This window comes from Exophiala aquamarina, assembly GCF_000709125.1.
Source record: "Exophiala aquamarina CBS 119918 chromosome Unknown aczIA-supercont1.25, whole genome shotgun sequence".
NCBI lineage: Eukaryota > Fungi > Ascomycota > Eurotiomycetes > Chaetothyriales > Herpotrichiellaceae > Exophiala > Exophiala aquamarina.
This window is the reverse complement of record NW_013550563.1, coordinates 114,031-132,254: the sequence shown is the minus strand read 5'-3', so window position 1 is coordinate 132,254 and position 18,224 is coordinate 114,031. Positions and strand designations below refer to the sequence as shown.

Below are 18,224 nucleotides of genomic sequence, written 5' to 3'. Positions count from 1 at the left end.
GTACCACTTCGTCTCCGTCGTTGAATCTTCATGTGCCGTTCCCACTTCAGTCGGTGATCTAGGGGTTGCTGATAGTAACGATATTGTCAAGTTCGACCAAAGGCGTGTAGTTCTCGGTCAAGGTGTTGATGGTATCAATCATGCTATCCGACACCTTGGCCGAGAAGCCTTTAATAAGTGCTGTTGTGATGTTGGTCAGTACATGCGATCAATGAGTCAAGTTCATTGGCGCGCACGCTTACAGTATTCGTGGGTGACGATGCCACCTGCATTAATGACCTCCTCAATCGCCTTGTCCACAACAGAGGAGGGAGTGTCGTTGGGATATGAGACAATCACGGTCTTGAGGGCCGCAGGCCTGGCAAGACCCGCTGTAATGAGGGCGAGGAGGACGGTGATGAAGAGACGCATGTTGGTACAGCGTTCAAACTGGACACTAGGTAATCGTCGAAGGAAGAATATGAGCAAGAGGATGTCGCTCGATGTAAATCTAATGATGGGTGGATGCCTGTTTTAATGGGGTGATGTAGGTGGAGTGTGGTGAAGCGTTGTGAAGGTCACCAGGTGGTCTTTGTATAATAAATTTGTGGTCAGTAGTCACGGGCCGTTCTTCTCCCGGAGTAATAATCTTCCATGCCGCCGCATCCAACGTTGAACTTTGACTACGGTGCATCACTGATACCTGAACGTCGGCCCAATTTCCGGTCTGCAATGAATCCCCCCCCCCCAACGAAAAAGGAGAGGCGTTTCGCAATTGGGATTGGAAGGGCCTTGATGTTAATATCACAATATCATCTTTCTCCACCAATGTACATTTTAAGGTCATTTCCATTATATTCACCTTTGGATGCTGCCTGCCCCGCCTCAGCAGTAAGAACTCTGGAAAACCGTTCACTCAAGCATTTCTGGTATGTCGAGCCATCGCCGCTGATTCCCGCTTTCAATCGCCGTCGATGTCAATAAGCAGCCTCTCGCTCCTTTGAGTAAGTCGTGATCCCAAGGGCCATCCTCCAATACATGGCGCAAGAACTGCTCCCATTGGGCCTTAAAGGCATTCTCAAAGACCTGATAATCAGGCACTTTTGTCCAACCATCCGAGTACTTGATGTTGCTCCCGATGTCTGGGTTCCATACAGGCCGCGGTGTAACGCTGTCCTGTTGAACAAGACAATCCCTCAAACCGGCCACTGCAGAGCCTCGTGTTCCGTCAACTTGAATCGTGAGCAAGTCGTCCCGTCTCACACGGACTGCCCAAGACGAGTTGAAGTGCACGATCACTCCGTTCTTCAATTCGAAAGTAGCATATGCTGAGTCATCAGCCGTGCACTTGTATGTCTTCCCTTGCTCGTCGACTCGTTCTGTTATGTGAGTTGCTCCCAAACACGACACCGACTTAATCTCGCCAAACAGGTTCCCGATTACGTATTCCCAGTGGCAAAGCATATCGCTGATAATTCCTCCGTCATCCTCTTTGCGGAAGTTCCAGCTTGGCCGCTGCGGCGTTGCTGGTCCCAGGCCATCAAACACCCAGTATCCAAATTCTCCGCGGACTGAGAGGATTCGCCCAAAGAAGCCACTGTCAATGAGCCCTTTCAACTTCAAGAGCCCCGGCAGGAAAAGCTTGTCCTGAACCACTCCGTGCTTGATTCCTGCATCTCGGGCGACTTTGTATAAATCATATGCCTGTTCTGCTGACACCGCAGTTGGTTTCTCACAGTAGATATTCTTGCCAGCAGCCACCGCCTTCTTGACCGCATCAGCCCGTCTCCCAGTCGTCTGGGCGTCAAAATAAATCAGATTCTCCGGGCGCTGGAGTTCTGCTTCAAGGTCGGTAGTAATGTGCTGCAGTCCTTGATCTTTTGCGAGCTGTTGAAGTTTATCCAAGTTCCGACCTACCAAGACTGGCTCTGGGATCACGACGGTCCCGTCCTTCAGCCTAAGGCCTCCTTGCGACCGTATGGCGACAATCGAGCGGACAAGATGTTGATTTGTGCCCATGCGACCAGTCACGCCGTTCATGATAACGCCAATCTTCCGCTCCTTGTTAGCAGACATCCTAGCATATTCTAGCCTTGTCTGGCCCGTTGTTCATCTCGAAATTATACTCATGATCTGATCATTCGGCCAAACATTCGATACAAGCATGCATTGTCAGTTCGCGAGGATCTGCTAGGCAGTCGCTGTTCTCATGCTCAAGACTCTTCACGATCGATCGCCCTTCTCCGCATTGTGTTTGTAGCGCATCCCTCGTGCATGAGGGGATCCTTCAGTGCCCTCCCTCCCCCCACCTTTTCGGCATCTAGCAAAAGTCCAGCTTCATTCGCAGAGAGACGAGGTCCCGGTCGTCTCGTGCCAATAGGCTATGCTTCTTCTTGCGAACACGTTCCAACTGCTAGCATCAGCACCGCCATAGCATACTGTCCACAATGCGAGGAGGCAAGAAGACCGTCCTCGTAATCAACGGTCCTAACTTGAATCTGCTGGGCCTCAGAGAACCACACATCTACGGCCACGAGACCTTGAAGGACGTTGAGAACACGGGCGTCACGCTTGGCCAGAAACTGGACGCGGTGGTGGAATTCTTTCAGACGTAAGGATATCCCTGACCCGAGCCGATTGCTGTCTTCCATCGCCTTTCTCACGACCTCCTCGGCTCTCAGAAACTGGGAAGGTGCTTGTATCGACCGCATTCAACAGGCAAGGACCGACGGTACTGATGGGATAGTCATCAACCCTGGTGGCTGGACGCATACTTCTGTTGCAATCCGTGATTCACTGTTAGGAGTCTCGGTGCCCTTTATCGAACTACATGTGTCGAACATCCACGCGCGTGAGGAGTGGAGACATCACTCCTACTTCTCTGACAAGGCGAAAGCTATCATAGTAAGTCTTCCGTACATTTCGAGCCACGTACTGAGAGCTTGGTATTCAGGCTGGTTGTGGAGCCTCTGGCTACGAGTATGCGATCGATTATGTTATCAAGAAATTCCCTGAGAGATCCGAGCCTTCAGAGTCTGGAGCAGCTGCTACCTAGTTTATGTGGTAGACACAACCGTGGCAGTATTTCAGGCGGCCATATGAAGGCGGGCAGGTTGCATCAATGGGACGTCTCAGTCAGGAGCAGACATGTAGACCGACTCGATCAGCATTTGTACTGTGCTTCACTTTGATCCATCTTCCACATCTTCTCCCATGCTTCACCATTCTTCTCCATATAGGCATTGCACGCACAGCAGTGAACAGAAATGTCTGATCCATTCTTCTGCTCTGTGATTCTTCTGCTTTACGCCCCGAAAGCCTTGTCATATCCAGTTAGTGTGAACCGGTATTTGATGTCATTCTTCTTCAGCCTCGTAACCGCCTCCTTGAGCCCAGCCTCGCCGATATCGATCTCCTCCACCCAGCTCTTGATTCCCTTGTCGGCCGCCAGCTGCAACATCTCCAACATCTCCCGTCTACTACCCAGGTGACTGGCTCCGATCAGAACACCGTTGGAAAGCAAGTTCTGAGCCTTGATCTCCTGGCCAGCTTCCTCCGGCAGACCAACGCTGACGAATGGAGCATGCACGTCCATTAGGCTTAGATACTTGGCCAGATCGAATCCCTTGGAGGAATTCGCGCAGTTGACGATCAAGTCGAAGGAAAATCTGTGTGGCTTTTCCCAGTCGTCCTCGTTGGTCGCAATGAAGCCATCCGCGCCCAGCTTCTTCGCATCTTCTTCCTTTGACCGCGATCGGCTTATCGCCCACACTTCTGCTCCCAGTGCCTACACGGTCAGTTGACATAGTGACGCAACAGATCAAAATCTCCCTCGTACCTTTGCAAACAAGATCCCGAAATGCCCTATGCCTCCAAGCCCAATAATGCCGACCTTCTTCCCCGGTCCGGCTCCGTTTCTCACAAGTGGACTGTATGCCGTGAGACCGGCACACAGCATAGGAGCGGCGATATTGGTATCCAACTTCTCGGGGATCGGGAAGACCCAGCGCTCGTTCGTCCTGACATGGCTGGAATAACCACCCTGAGAAACAACACCGCCATACTCCTCGGGCCATTTACTTCCATAAGTATCGATCATGATATTCGGGCAGTACGTCTCGTTCTCGTTCTTACACTGTTTACATTCGCCGCAGGAGAAGGATTGGGCGCCCACGCCTACACGCTCGCCTTCCTTGATCAACGTCACCTTGGACCCCACGCGAATGGCTGTCCCCAGAATTTCATGTCCGACCGCGAGCGGGAAATGCTGAGAGCCCCAACCTCCTGTCGTAGCAGTACCGCTTAGCGGGGATCAATGGATTCATGCTAGGTACCTGAGGTACATACCAGTAATTGTATGCACATCGCTCCCACAGACGCCGCAAGCTGAGATTTTCACGTCCACGTCATATTCGCCAAAAGGCTTGAGTTTGAAGTGCCGCTTGTGGAATTCGGTCCATGTCTCTGCGCTGTCGATCTGGAAACCTTCCGCTTCCTCAGGATAAGGCATAGTGTCGAGTGAGGAGTTGACTGAGATTCTCAGATCACCTTTCTTCGTTGTCGCCTAGAATGATTCGAGTCGCGGGTACAGTATGAATGATAAGAGGACAAGAGCCTGAATGAAAATGCATATGATGTTCGGCTATGAAAAGGCCTTTTCTTCCTGTTGACTAAAGGTAACGGCTGTCACCCAGGCCCAATTGTTCTACATATGCCATCCACATGATGAAGCCAATCGCGGATCCGTATCGCCTACTACTCCACCACAAGTCTCTCCTAACTCGGGGCATGTGTACCGAGTAGTGACCGAGTAGTTAGTGACCGAGTAGTCGGAGGTCGGCTCAGAGCAATCCCTCAGAACGGGACGCCTCTGTGGGGCATGTCTCGCCGCTGATCAGATAGCGACGTGGCGAGAGCAGCCTACAGCTGGGCGCTTGCTAGGGCTTAGCGTAGATGTCGGCGGCTTCGAAACCATTTGCTCTCATGCATAGACCATGAACCCATGACCAACTCGTGGATGGTTTGTTGTTGAGGGTTGACCCCCAATCATGACCCCCACCCCCTAATCAGGCATTGGCGATCGCCAAGCGTGGTCCCCAATGTAGTATTACCGAGCAGGAGATGCCTCCGCAGTTCGCAAGGCCACGGCTGTGTTAGGGTTCTAAGTTTGCAATGATACATATATGAAGTCGGCAGATCTAGGCTTGGGGGAGGATTGCCTGCATGCTCTTCAGCCGCCCTTTTGGCATTGGAGTACGGAGAGAATCTTATAAAGTACGTCAAATGTCTACTTTCTCAATGTCACTTTGGCATCTGTTCAGCCCAGACAGGTTTGTGCGCGGTTTCTCTTGATACTAGTGCCCTATTCAAAACGGAGGACATTATGGGTTCGATCGGAAGTCCGAAAAAGACACGGAGAAGTCTGCAAGATGGGATTTACTGTCCAACCTTGACTTTTTTTGATCCCGACACCGAGGAGCTGGATGTCCCCAGGGTACGTGACCATGCCGTCCGTCTCGCTCGCGCTGGGCTCGCCGGGCTTGTGACACTGGGTTCGAACGGCGAAGCAGTCCATCTTTCCAACGATGAGCGCTTCACCGTCACTTTGCAGACACGACTAGCCCTCGATGCCGCCGGCTTTCCAGATCTGCCCATCATTGTTGGCGCAAGCGATCAGAGCGTTAAAGGAACGATCGAGAACATCAAATTGGCCGCCCAGGCTCGAGGAGACTATGTGCTGCTTGTCGCCCCGAGTTATTATCGATACGCCATGGACGAGGAGCGGCTTGAGCAATATTTCAACTCCGTCGCCGATCAAAGTCCCTTACCAATTATCCTGTACAATTATCCCGGTGCGGTTGCCGGCATTGACATGGATTCGGACTTTTTGATCCGCCTTGCTAAACATCCAAACATTGTCGGAACCAAGTTTACCTGTGGCAATACAGGTAAACTAACCCGTGTAGCACGAATTACTGATGCCAAAACTGCGGGTTATGAGGGTAGCGGATACATGGCTTTTGGCGGTATGGCTGACTTCACCGCACAGACTTTGTTATCAGGTGGGAGCGGCGTGATTGCCGGAGGTGCAAATGTGTTCCCTAGGACGTGCGTCAAAGTTTGGGACCTCTGGGCGGAAGGGAAGCCGGCTGAATCCACAGCCCTCCAAAAGGTCGTGAGCGCAGGGGACTGGGTGCTTACTAAGACTGCCGTCCCAGGCACCAAGGCTGCGCTTCAAAGTTATTTTGGCTATGGGGGATTCGCCCGTCAACCTTTGAGAAGGGTGGGTGAAACTGAACAGAAGACCATCACTGCTGGTATCCAGGAGCTGATGCAGGCAGAGTCAACCCTTCCAGACAAATTCCCCGCCTCGTGAAACAAGGGCTAGTGTAGGCTTTCTAGACTGCCGATTGCTGTAATCAAGACTGCGAGCAATCAATGTCTGATAAGATTGAAACAAGTCTGCTCCAATAAGTGAGGCGTGTTCAGAGCTCGTTTATAATCCCTCATGGATACGGGAGATGGTGATCGCTCTCATCGAGTCAACAAGCATTAACCACTCAAGTGTGGCGTTGCACATTGTAAACAACACCGAATGAAGCCCAAACCCTGAATGTGACTGCAATCGTGCATACCTCAGCACAAATCCTCATTGTATGAAGACTGGGATGAATTGACGCCCCTTTCACTACCTTGATCACACACTTCTCTTGAGGAAAGCCGTGACTTGAATTTGCCGAGTATCTTTGTAGCTCATGAAGCCAATGAGCTATTCAAAACATTTCATCAAACTGGGGGAACAGGTCTCAACGCCTCTGCAGCTCCATGAAGCCTATCGCGGGCCTCATTCAACAATTCCCACTTCGAGCCCTCCAGGACTTTTGATACAACGCTGATGAGGCCAATGATTCTGTTCCGGCCCATCGTTATCTTGTCCAACCCAGCAGGAGAATCAAATCTTGTCATTACTTTCAGGTATGCTTTTGCATCCTGCTCTCTTTCCTTCAGCGGCTCCACCTGGGGTGACTTCGGGTTTTCAAGGCGCACTGCGTGTCTTGTAGCAATCGCGGGATATTCCAAATTGTCAGGAAACGGCTGGAGCTGTCCATCCAAAAGGAATCCATAAGCCCATACCACAAGCGTGGAAAAGTAGAGAACCCAGGGCCTAGGCAACAAGAAATCGGCGGAGGCGCTATAGGAATATATTGAGTGACCCTCCATGCTCTCTGCACAGGGCCCCTCATGAATTTTATGCTCAGACTTTTTGCGCTTCACGTCTTGTAGCAGTATGGAGCAAATGAATCGGATGCTATAATGAACTGCATGCCTTGCCGCAGCAGAAGTGGCCCAAGTTTTCATCTTGATGTGCACACGTTCGCGGTCAGACATCGTAATCACTCGACCAAGTAAGATCTTGGCTCCGGCTAATATGCATAAATCGGGCATATCAACTTGTACGCCAATGTGGCCGAGGTGGTATAAAACCGTGGCTAGAGAGTCAGATGTATGCAGATGTGCTTGCGTGAAGCCCGTTTTGTGGACGTCGATGCCAGATCTCCTCATATATGCAAGGCTTTCGTCAAAATCCTTCTTCCACCATTCCAGTGCTTTCACAATCTGCGCTTTCCATCCTTCTGGGACTCCCATGTTGTCCTTGTCAAGGCTCTTCCCATATAGATCTCTCTGGTGCATATGCCATGACACAGATAACAGCCCAGCCATGAGTACGATGCGCCCAAATGGGTTGGTCCGCACTCGCCGGCAACTCAATGTTCGTTTCAGGCCGTTGAGAAATGTCAGCGGCTTGATCCCGTTTGTGTAAAGGCTGAACTCGATACGACCAACTTCAGACGAGGTTGGAGCAGACCACAAGGTGTCATCGCAGGGTAGTGGAAGTTGTATTTCATGAATGACCATAGTAGCTGCGTGTCCAAACATCACAGCATGCATAGAGTCTAGTAGGAATGCGCCAAACGCTGCTCGGCGTGTGGCTTCTTGAGCAATCCATTGAGTCCACCATTTCTCGGCCAAGGGCGGCAATTCCTGGCCTTGTCGAAGTACTTGGGTGCCTTCACCAGGAATACCCATTCGTAAGGCTGGTGGAGTGGACTCACCTACGAGAGCACTACCTCTTCGCATCAGTGTCAAGGTCGCAGCAAAGTGAACATGAGCACGTTCGTGAAGTGCCCTAGTTGAATTAGTCTTCTCGTAGACCTCTAAGATAGCAAGAGTCTGCAATACCCAGAGCTTGGCCGGAGGACAAGAGTCAGGATCTGTGAAAACTTGCCAACGGAGGTTCCAAGCGATGAAATTTGCTAGTTGTGCGGCTCTGTCAGCAAATTCCGTGCCATACTCATATCGATTTAGTAGAGATGCGCCCATTACAACCACAGCAAGGAGAAGGTAATCATGGACAAAGTTTGGCAGAAAGGATGGCTGATGAAGTATTGGAAATTGGTCATGGAAGTTCTTCCAGTAGTTATCGATGTAACGATGAAGGGAAGAGAGGCTTAAAACGTGGTCATCATCATCCACATTGCCCTCGAAGATCTGCTGTTTAATAGACCGATCATAAAAACCAGAGCTTCCACTTCCAGAGAAACGCTGCTGCATGATCTCCAGGATAGTTTGCCTCTTCCAGCTTGCGATAAAAGGCGTTTCTATCGAAGCAATCGACTCATGTGGTTTGTTAGGGCCTAGTGATTGGGTCAATGTATTTGTGAACGGGATTTCGATCTCAGGCGTGGAGAAGTAATTGGAATAGACCTGACCAAACACATTAGGTTGGTAGATGTTGGAGAATGCAACCTCGCCATTGGATTGACCATTGTAAACGCCTCCATTCTGGTCGAACAACCAAGAGGTAAATTCATCCGTGCCCGCAGACGGAGAAATGCCAAAGGTCTGATCTTCTAGCCTTGACGCCGAGAATGGTACCTCGAAGCTGTTGACAGAACCTCCAAACGCAGCAATCCCGGGAACCTGACGAACTAGGGTAGGTGAGCCAATGTCAAACCCATCGGCGTGGGTAGAGACTGAATGATGTCTTTGAAATGCGGCTGGAAAATCGCCCAAGTTGTTATATGGCGAGATCTTGGTGGGATCAGAGGCGTTTTGGTCCGAATGGGATAGTAGCATATCAGCCGAAACATTACTTTGATACCGTGTCAATTGTGGAAAGTTCTGTGTTGAATCGGGCTGGGCCAGGTATTCATTTGCATCTGCTACGGCTCTCTGTAATTCCTCATTGTTGGTGGATAATTCTGAATGAAAAGCGCTCTCTGGCCTCCCTGGTGGAAGCAGGTCGCGGTTTGGGACGGGCGAATCTTTGTGTTCAGGAAAGCCAGAGAAACGGTCTCGGATCGATTGATAACGCGAGGCATCGTGCTCATCTATCAACGATCTTTTCTTGTTCTCGTCTCCTGCCGTGACTGGTTGGTTGCAATCTGACTGACTTGTAGGGGTGCTATTCTCATCTGAATTGCTGCCAGAGTCGCTGTCATCATCATCATCCTCATCATCAAAGCCTTGATCAATCCTGTGAGACGAAGTCGGATCATCGTCTGGACCAGCCGGTTGCTGATCCAAGAATTGCTGGCTGTGGCGCTTCCTATGTCGATCGCACAAGTCCTTACGCACAAAAGAGAGGCTGCAGCCAAGGGTGCCACAGTAGAATATTTCCTTGGGGTCATCTGCAATCTAGCTCAGTAGATATTTCGCTGGAGAGTGTAATATTGGGTTTGACTCACGATTTAGCTGATGCCTTTGGAGGTGTTCGGCGCGAGAGTAGGTTTTGCCACAGTCTTCATGCCCACAACGAAACCGTTTTCCGTTACCACCTCTGTGGCGCTTTTTGGGTCGCTTTTCGGCGTCCTTGTTGGCGTTGGAGTGGCTGTCGACGGTGGGATTTGCAGCGAAGGTGTGAACTAGACCTTGAAGATGCCTGGAGTTTTCGCGTTGCATGACTGCTGCACTGAAGGTAGAAGCTCTTTCCAGGAGCTGCCAAAGATCATTGCTAGGCCACGAACAGTGGTAATATTGCGTCGGAAGCACAAGTGAGCTACATGCATGAAGTCAGTCACCACTACAGTCGGTGTATGCCCGGCAAAGCCATCATAGCTTCTAGAAAATCAGAGAGCTAGGCGAGCGATTGCTGTCGGTCCATTGAAGAGGTTGGGTCGCAGTGCACTTGTGGGGTGAGAATGCAGTGGGCAGTGGTTGCAAGTTGCAAGGTTGCGCGATCGGCAATCATATTTCAGAGATCAACCTTCTCGGTGCACGGCGCATGGTTCATGGGTGCTGTCCGGATAAATTGCACTGCGGGTTCACTTCCATATGAGAGTGACCAAGGGTCCGCATTACAACCCCAGAAACATGGGGGAAACGAGATGCCAACAGGAAGCATATCAGCTGTGCCCGCCCTTGGCGCTCTTGTAAATCGTACTCGGCGTTCCATATTTGACTAGTTGACTGAGAATGGCACGGAGATGAAAATGGCTGTGGGCGATTGAGGAGCGAACCTTTGAAGGACTGGAAGGTTGAAAGTCGAGCCCCCAACTTTCCTTTTGTAGTTTAGCCTCTCATGGCCAGCGCCTCCTGTACTTGACCCCCAATGCTCAAAGACTCTGGAAATCACGACTACCAATCAAATTCGACTAATCGAGAGAGGACGAAAGTGGTTTGGTAGGGAATTATAGATGTGCTTCAGTCCTTCAATGTGGCAACGAAATGTCAAGACTCGAGAGAGACGAGAAGGAAAAGTCTTGTATACTCACGTGATGTGCTACGGTTGAGCATAAAAACTGACCTGCGACGGCGCTCAGCACGGTGGGGCACAGCGTCGTTAACCGCCGCACCGGCAACTGCGGTTCATGTCTCTGTTCGTTCCGCCATCGAATTCCTTCTCACATTCCAGAATCCAGACTCGTTGTCAATTTCCCAGCTCACCTCAGCCCATTACCGCTTTACTCGTGCCATTGACCCATCGCCCCCTATTGACCTCTCCTTGGTCTCGCCCTGGTGTCAACGGATTGTGCAAGTTTGGCGTTTTGAATCGAAAGCCTTGGGACCGACCCCTCCTCATATTCTCCCGTCATTCACCGACAGCCCGATTGCTGTCACTCTTCACTCATCAGCGCTTTGGTGAATCCTTTTGGCTACTATTCATGGCTTGAACAGTTGAGAGGCGGGGAGGAGAGGGACTGCTTGGGCGTTTTTGCAGAACTTGGAAAACCAACTGAACACAAGATCCTGGGAGTTGGGAGTTAGATAGCAAAAGATACCACGACATTCTTCCTTTCGTTGTCTATCACAGCCACCCTCATCTGTCCCGAGTCGCGAGACTCCAAAAGCACCCCCCGCCTTGCGCCCTTCCGTTCTGTGTCCAAGTCTTTGCATGAGCGAGGTTTCTCTCGCCGTCTACCTCGACTCGGCTGCCCATCTGACTCTGCGAGTCCACATCCAACTCTTGACTCAATTTCCTGTTTTCTCATTCTTCCTCTGCAATCGTCTTTGGTCAGAGCTATCTTCTCTCTTCTCATCATGTCTGGTCTCCCATCTGATGAGGTCGCTGAAGATTATAAGGGGTCGCTGGAGGATCTTATGACCAATGACAGATATCAGATTTCCAATCTGACTTTGATCGCCAAGGAGAATACCGAGCATGCTGAGGCCATCTCCCGTGTGCTGCAGAATCATATCAATCGAGTATGTCATTGGTTTTTGAAGTTGAAGGAATCGTATATTCCAGGCCATGGCTGACTCGTCCACAGGCACCTCCGGCACGAAAACTTCCCGCTTTGTACGTCTTGGATTCGATAGCGAAGAACGTCGGGTCGCCATACACGATCTACTTCGGTCGCAATCTCCATCAGACATTCATGCATGCCTACTCTCAAGTGGACACCAATGTTCGCCGGAAGCTTGAGGAGATGCTGAAGACCTGGCGAGAACCAGTGCCGGGCGCACTGTCTACTACTCCGGTCTTTCCTATATCCAGCACACAGAGTATTGTCGACAATCTCAACAAATTCCGAGCTGCGACGGCGGCCAATTCCCGCTTTCAAACAACGCCAATCCAAGGTGCTCCTGCGAGAGTCGCGTCGACCCAACAACCCTATCGGCAAACCGCGACACCCCCTCAGACATCTATTCAATATCCTCCGGCCTTACCAACCCATATCCGAAGCCCGCAACCACATTCAGTGACGCCGACAATCCCAGGACAGTCGTATAGTCAAGCACCATTAGCTTCATACGTCCAGCAATATTCTTCACAATCAGCACCTTATTATCATCCACCCCAGCCAGTCCAAGCAGCAACGACAACTCAATACGGAGCCGCCCTAATACCCCAATATCCAATCCCTTCTGCAGGACATGCTCCTTCTTCCGGACCAGTGGACATACAAAAGCTGCACGTCGACATTGATGACCTGACCACCGATGCAAAAATTGAATGTGCAACCCATCCGATGGACCAAGCAGCGCAACGTCATCTGACCACCCTACAAACACTCAAGGAGATTTTGGAGAGTGGCAGCACATCTGAGGAAGACTTGATCAATATCAGGAACACCATCATGAAGCAGATGGCCGACAAATTGGCAGCCGGTCGAAGTTCTTCAACACCAGCAACAGCTGCAGCTCCCACCCACATTCAGCAACAGTATGTAATCTCACCACCTCAGCCCCTACCCACGCCGGCACCACCAGCGCCATCTATTTTTAACACCACCAATCTCGCCGAGCTACTGCGACTCACTGCCAATCAACAGGAGCAGCACCGCGCGGCACCTCAGTCTACGCTCTACTCGCAACCTCATTCGGGTGTCGCCACTCCTTTGCTGTCCGGGGCTGCTCCTCCTGTTGCGCCTGCACCAGTCACGGAAAATCCACTTTTAGCACAACTGCGAGCATCAGGTTTGTTGTCTATGGCCCCAACGCCACCTCAAGGTCTCACGCCGCCGTTGTCGTCGCTAAATACCTTGGCAACTGATGCTCGCATTGAAGTGAGTCTCTCTTCAGCTGCACTCAAGATCCCGCGACCTTATCTGATCCAAACCTTTCTGAATGCGCGACCCAACCAGTGCAGTACGTGTGGCCGAAGATTTACTTCTGATGAAATTGGCCGAGCAAAGAAAGCAGCACATCTTGATTGGCATTTCAAAACCAAGGAGCGGATGTTGGAGGCGGAGAAAAGAGGCCAGAACCGGAGTTGGTATGTTGACGAAAGAGACTGGATTGCCAGCAAAGAGTATGAAGACGATACCGGACCGGCGGATGCAAACGGGGCGCCAGTGAACGGGGCGCCGGCCACTGCGAAGAAAAAGGTTGACTTTGTTCGAGCACCAACCGATCCGATGTTACGATCACTACCATGTCCAATCGACCAAGAACCCTTCAAGAGTGAATGGAGTGAGGAGGTACAGGACTTTATTTGGAAAGATGCTATTCATGTCGGCGGGCGGTATTATCATGCAAGCTGCTATGCGGAAATCACCAGAGGGCGAGAAAAGGACGGAGCTTCAACACCGGCAGCGGGGGGAATTGGGCGGACTGCCACACCAGACTCTGTGCTAGGAAAGCGGAAGGCAGAGGCAAGTCTGCGGTGATCCCCCTGAGACCTGTGGATAAATTTGACTGACTGGAAAATAGGAGGACATGAACTCGGCCAAATCTAGAGTCAAGGTTGAATCGACCTCCTCGACATAGTGTGCAGCACGGCCATGCGAAAAACGAGATGTACTGCGTCTTTGAGTGGAACAAAAAATGATTTGCATAGCGAGGAGAAGATCTAGGTACCTAAGCAGTCTTGCCCATACAGAATCTATCGACATTACCTACCTAGGGATCTATCTACTGCTTCTAGTATGTACAATATAGTATACTTGGGAGCGTAGGACAAGTCTCGGAGTCAAGTCAAGATTGCCTAACATCCGTGGTTGAGCGGCTACGCTCTAGTCTGTGCTAGTGCTTCTAATTAGTACTAGTGGGCCCGGGTAACTTTCTTCCCTGAACGTTCAATGCAAGCACAGATGGAATTGCATGCGCTTCTCGCCAGAAGATCTCTTTTTTTCTGGTCCGCACCCTCATCAAGATTCTCGCAGGCTGCTCGTCATTCACTTTTCATGCTGTGACTCAAGTCTCTCCTTTGTTCTCTGCCGAGTTTTGTCTGCTTCACTTCCTGCCCTGGATTAATAGCAGCCGACCTGCGGTGAGAAGTATTTGTTGCGCTCGCAACCAGATTCATTCCCATACTATAGACCGCCATGTCTCCTCCCGCTCTTGCGCCAGCCCTGGGATCGGCTGGCAAAGAATTTAAGCGCGAATCTGGCACTGCAAGGCTACTAGGCTCAGGTACCTGATCTTCGAGCAGTCGCGCAGAGACAGTCCACTAATTCATCTCCAAAGGCTCCGCTGGTATTGCCGAGCTTTTAGTTTTCCACCCCGTCGACACAATCGCGAAGCGTCTCATGAGCAACACAAATAAAGTACGCCCTCCCCTGTATCCAGTACTGCTCGATTCCGGTCGTGCCTCAAATTGACACTTTCAATAGGTCACAAATTCATCCGCCTTGAAAACAGTCATCTTCAAAGAACATGCCTCGGCGCCCATCACGACCAAGTTCACCTCCCTCTTCCCCGGTCTAGGCTATGCGGCTGGTTATAAAGTCCTACAAAGAATCTACAAATATGGTGGCCAACCTTTCGTCCGCGACTATCTCACCCAACACCACGCCCAAGAGTTCGACGCGGCATTCGGTAAAGGCACTGGCAAAGCCATCCTGAACGCAACAGCTGGCTCGCTGATCGGAATCGGTGAAATCGTGCTCCTGCCCCTCGACGTGCTGAAGATCAAGCGGCAAACAAACCCTGAGGCCTTCCGATCTCGAGGTTTCCTTCGCATCGTTGCCGATGAGGGGTTCGGCCTGTATCGTGGGGCCGGGTGGACGGCCGCGAGAAATGCGCCCGGTTCTTTCGCGCTCTTTGGTGGATCGGCATGGGCCAAGGAGAAACTGTTCAAACTTGAAGATTATAACAAGGCTACCTGGGGCCAGAACTTCGTCGCTTCCGTCGCCGGTGCATCTGCCAGCTTGATTGTCTCTGCCCCTCTCGACGTCATCAAAACCAGGATTCAGAACCGCAACTTCGAGAACCCGGAATCTGGTTTTAGGATCGTGTCCAGTATGCTGAAGAATGAAGGCGTCACCAGCTTCTTCAAAGGATTGACGCCGAAGATGTTGATGACCGGTCCCAAGCTGGTTTTCAGTTTCTGGTTGGCGCAGACGTTGATTCCCTTTTTCGGCACCATTGTGTAAATTATGGTTGGTGAAGAAGATCACTGGAGAGATGCCCACAGAAGGGTAGGCGCAGGCCGGAGCATGGCACATCTGCCAATGGACGGCCTCGCTCACTGCGGATGAAGAATGAATCTACCCGGATTCCCGTTGATAAATGGCATGATTTCAGAGAGCTATAGAGGTCCTCGGACTCAAGAAAGCGTTGAGCACCAGAGTGGGGTTTCTTGTTTTCCTGGGATAACGAGGCTGCAGAGAGGGCAAGTGATTTGAGTATGCCCCGTTGCTATCTTCCTAACGGGCGTGGCGTCTGGCGATTCTACGAGATAAAAGTGTATCCGTGTTGGAATATTGTTTTGAAGTATGATTCTAATGGTTTTACATCGGCTATTAATTTTTGAAGAGGCCCAATGCACCGTGTGGGACAGGGATGAACAATATAAATCTTCACTTCACACTTGAGCTTGAGCGTGTCTTTTGTTTTATGTGCTTCCAGGCCGTTTCCATCACGTCCCTCTTCATGTGGTTTTCGAAAGGAGGAACTGCGAGACCACCTCGAGATACCTGTCGGGAATCTCCAGGTTGGTGCAATGGCTTGCACCTGGGAAGGTGAACCATTTGACTTTTGGGATATTGGAGAAGTAAGGATACACACAGCTTTGGCCCGTAGCATCAGTTGTTGAACATCCACAGCCTGGCCGGAGGGAGATCTGCAGAATGGGGGAAACTTTGAAGGAATGCACGTACCTGTCTCTGGCTTCATCAAACTCGGCATTCAACACCAAAGTGGGCACGGTGATCTTGTGCAGCTCATCGACCACACTCCAGGTCTTGAGACTGCCGACGACGGTGAACTCACTCGGCCCATTCATGGTCAAGTACACGGTATCGTCCTGCTCGACCCAGGCGATGGTGTCGGTGAGGTCCTTTGGGAACGGGACGACACGGCACAGGTGGCGCTTGTAGAAGTACTCGACCGCGGCGATGTACTCGGGGTCCTGGTAGGACTTGTCGTCCTCGTGGCGTTGCAGCGCGTCGTCGATGTCGCGCGGCAGTTCGCGCCGCCACGCGTTGCAGCTCTCGATCCACATTGGCATACTCGCGGGCGAGTTCGAGATGACCAGGCGATTAAGCCCGGGGTGTCCGCGGATGGCGAACATGGAGCCCAGCATGCCGCCCCATGACTGGCCGAGGAGGTCGAAGTCATTGGATACCCCGAGGTGCTCGAGGAGATTGTCGAGTTCGGCGATGAACAAGGCCGGGGTCCAGAAAGAAGTGTCGAGGCGCTTTTCGCGGATATGTGTCGACAGGCCAGATCCCACCTGGTCGTAGAAGACGACGGGGACGTTGTATTTAGTATGAAGGCCTGAAAGGTTGAGTAGGTAGTTATGCGCCATGCCTGGTCCGCCATGGAGAGTTACCAGAGGGCGTCCGCTAGCCGACGATTTCAGGTCGCCGACTACTTTGTACCAAGTTTCACACGGTTTGGGGAGAGATGGGTGTTTGAAGGCGACGGTCCCCTCCGTGGCCTTGGGTTTTGAGCTTGAGGGTGACGCCGCCATGGCACTTTTGGTGGAGTTGTGAAGATTCCGAGTTGTGAGGTGTGCGGGACTAGATAGAGATGAACTCGTAGATTCAAACTTGCGGCTGTTCCGCCTGAATGAGTGTTATGTGCAACTTGAATAGCAGCAAATGAAGAATAGTGATGGATAGGTCATGATTGGCACACTGAAGGCTCGAGGAGTCATCATCGTTCTCCACGCTCGTGTAAAAAGGGTTCGCATCTTTTAGGAGCGGCAAGGCAACACTCCACTCGGCTGACCCAACCGTAACTCGGAGCGACCGACGGTCTAGAAAGGGAATCCGGATCAGGAGCAGGGACACCAGCCTAGAGTATTTATCGCGCGGGAGTTACGAGTAAGATGCGGACTCGGTAGAGAAACGAGGTTTTCTCCTCAGATGTCCACCCCTATGCTCATATCACCGCATAAGCGTAATCGGAAATCAAAATGCTGGTTGGACATATGGTTCTCGTCCAGTGGAGCAATGCTTATCTACCTGCCTGATTTGGAAGCAGACCGTCTCTCACTCTGGTAGCTGAAAGGATCATCTGTCACTCATTGGTTGAACTCGTGAATACTAGGTAACCTAGTGCATATCGAGTTTGACCCTGCCGCACGTAGGCGATGGTGCAACGGTATGCTAGGTTCTAGTACTCGTAACTGTCACTGTGGTGTGGGGCCGTGTCGTTGATATATGGAGGTTTCATAGTCTGATGCACAACACAGACGTCCGTGGTGCTAGTCCTCCACTTGACATGGAGTCTTGACCTGCAGTACACCAAGTTAAGAGTATTGATACCAATCGTGGTGACTGTTCCCATCAATTGTCTCGTCGCCTCATCCTCGTTGGAGGCTCGCGTGACGCGGAACGCTCTGGTCAACATGTGAAATGCTGGACACGCGGACGAGCCACTCAGACAGCATAGTCGACAGCGCTTCACCTCAACCTCGTATGGGTCCGTTACCGGCAAGATAGTGTGGTCGAAAGGGCACGACAGGTATGCCCCTTTTGCGGTAGGCACTGAGTGCGAGGCAGCGAGTACTCAGAATTATTACGGTTCATGATCTCAGGCTGACACCGTCACATTCGGCGGCATTCAAGAGACCGGAGAGCTTGGTTCGAGCTACGAGTAGATCTTGGTGGTGAGGAGAATATATGTATGGCTACCATACCTTGTAAGCCAGCTAGGACCAGATAGGAACGGAATTGGGAACGAGATTCACGTTAGAGTAGCACCAGATCGTTCCGAGTGGAAGCTGCGCAGGGGCCATGTCGCATGAGGAGCTGGGAGCCTGAGACATACGTACCTCCATGTGATACGTAGCTCCACGTGATACCTACCTCCACGTGATACCTACCTCCACGTGATACCTACCTCCACGT

The 18,224-nt window shown here is 51.4% G+C and overlaps 9 protein-coding genes across 9 annotated transcripts; 4 read left to right on the top strand and 5 right to left on the bottom strand.

Annotated features, from left to right (window-relative positions):
• Window positions 1-58: 58 nt before the first annotated feature.
• Window positions 59-411, bottom strand: A1O9_12642 (uncharacterized protein; the record flags this gene model as incomplete). The annotated part of the gene is made up of 2 exons (XM_013398428.1): window positions 59-180; window positions 243-411. 2 exons carry the CDS (start codon window positions 409-411, stop codon window positions 59-61), a joined length of 291 nt encoding a protein of 96 aa, XP_013253882.1.
• Window positions 412-891: 480 nt separating this feature from the next.
• On the bottom strand, window positions 892-2,055 carry A1O9_12641 (uncharacterized protein; the record flags this gene model as incomplete). Its single annotated transcript, XM_013398427.1, has 1 exon — window positions 892-2,055. The coding sequence occupies one exon, from the start codon at window positions 2,053-2,055 to the stop codon at window positions 892-894; it is 1,164 nt and encodes a 387-aa protein (XP_013253881.1).
• Window positions 2,056-2,426: 371 nt separating this feature from the next.
• Window positions 2,427-3,034, top strand: A1O9_12640 (dehydroquinase class II; the record flags this gene model as incomplete). Its single annotated transcript, XM_013398426.1, has 3 exons — window positions 2,427-2,590; window positions 2,661-2,883; window positions 2,933-3,034. The coding sequence occupies 3 exons, from the start codon at window positions 2,427-2,429 to the stop codon at window positions 3,032-3,034; spliced, it is 489 nt and encodes a 162-aa protein (XP_013253880.1).
• A 249-nt stretch (window positions 3,035-3,283) lies between these two features.
• Window positions 3,284-4,489, bottom strand: A1O9_12639 (alcohol dehydrogenase (NADP+); the record flags this gene model as incomplete). Its single annotated transcript, XM_013398425.1, has 3 exons — window positions 3,284-3,766; window positions 3,818-4,263; window positions 4,327-4,489. The coding sequence occupies 3 exons, from the start codon at window positions 4,487-4,489 to the stop codon at window positions 3,284-3,286; spliced, it is 1,092 nt and encodes a 363-aa protein (XP_013253879.1).
• Window positions 4,490-5,362: 873 nt separating this feature from the next.
• A1O9_12638 (uncharacterized protein) lies at window positions 5,363-6,355 on the top strand (the record flags this gene model as incomplete). The annotated part of the gene is made up of 1 exon (XM_013398424.1): window positions 5,363-6,355. One exon carries the CDS (start codon window positions 5,363-5,365, stop codon window positions 6,353-6,355), a length of 993 nt encoding a protein of 330 aa, XP_013253878.1.
• Window positions 6,356-6,765: 410 nt separating this feature from the next.
• Window positions 6,766-9,942, bottom strand: A1O9_12637 (uncharacterized protein; the record flags this gene model as incomplete). Its single annotated transcript, XM_013398423.1, has 2 exons — window positions 6,766-9,671; window positions 9,729-9,942. 2 exons carry the CDS (start codon window positions 9,940-9,942, stop codon window positions 6,766-6,768), a joined length of 3,120 nt encoding a protein of 1,039 aa, XP_013253877.1.
• A 1,578-nt stretch (window positions 9,943-11,520) lies between these two features.
• A1O9_12636 (uncharacterized protein) lies at window positions 11,521-13,592 on the top strand (the record flags this gene model as incomplete). Its single annotated transcript, XM_013398422.1, has 2 exons — window positions 11,521-11,685; window positions 11,751-13,592. The coding sequence occupies 2 exons, from the start codon at window positions 11,521-11,523 to the stop codon at window positions 13,590-13,592; spliced, it is 2,007 nt and encodes a 668-aa protein (XP_013253876.1).
• Window positions 13,593-14,249: 657 nt separating this feature from the next.
• Window positions 14,250-15,299, top strand: A1O9_12635 (uncharacterized protein; the record flags this gene model as incomplete). The annotated part of the gene is made up of 3 exons (XM_013398421.1): window positions 14,250-14,337; window positions 14,392-14,471; window positions 14,538-15,299. 3 exons carry the CDS (start codon window positions 14,250-14,252, stop codon window positions 15,297-15,299), a joined length of 930 nt encoding a protein of 309 aa, XP_013253875.1.
• A 497-nt stretch (window positions 15,300-15,796) lies between these two features.
• On the bottom strand, window positions 15,797-16,840 carry A1O9_12634 (uncharacterized protein; the record flags this gene model as incomplete). The annotated part of the gene is made up of 2 exons (XM_013398420.1): window positions 15,797-15,935; window positions 16,026-16,840. The coding sequence occupies 2 exons, from the start codon at window positions 16,838-16,840 to the stop codon at window positions 15,797-15,799; spliced, it is 954 nt and encodes a 317-aa protein (XP_013253874.1).
• Window positions 16,841-18,224: the final 1,384 nt, after the last annotated feature.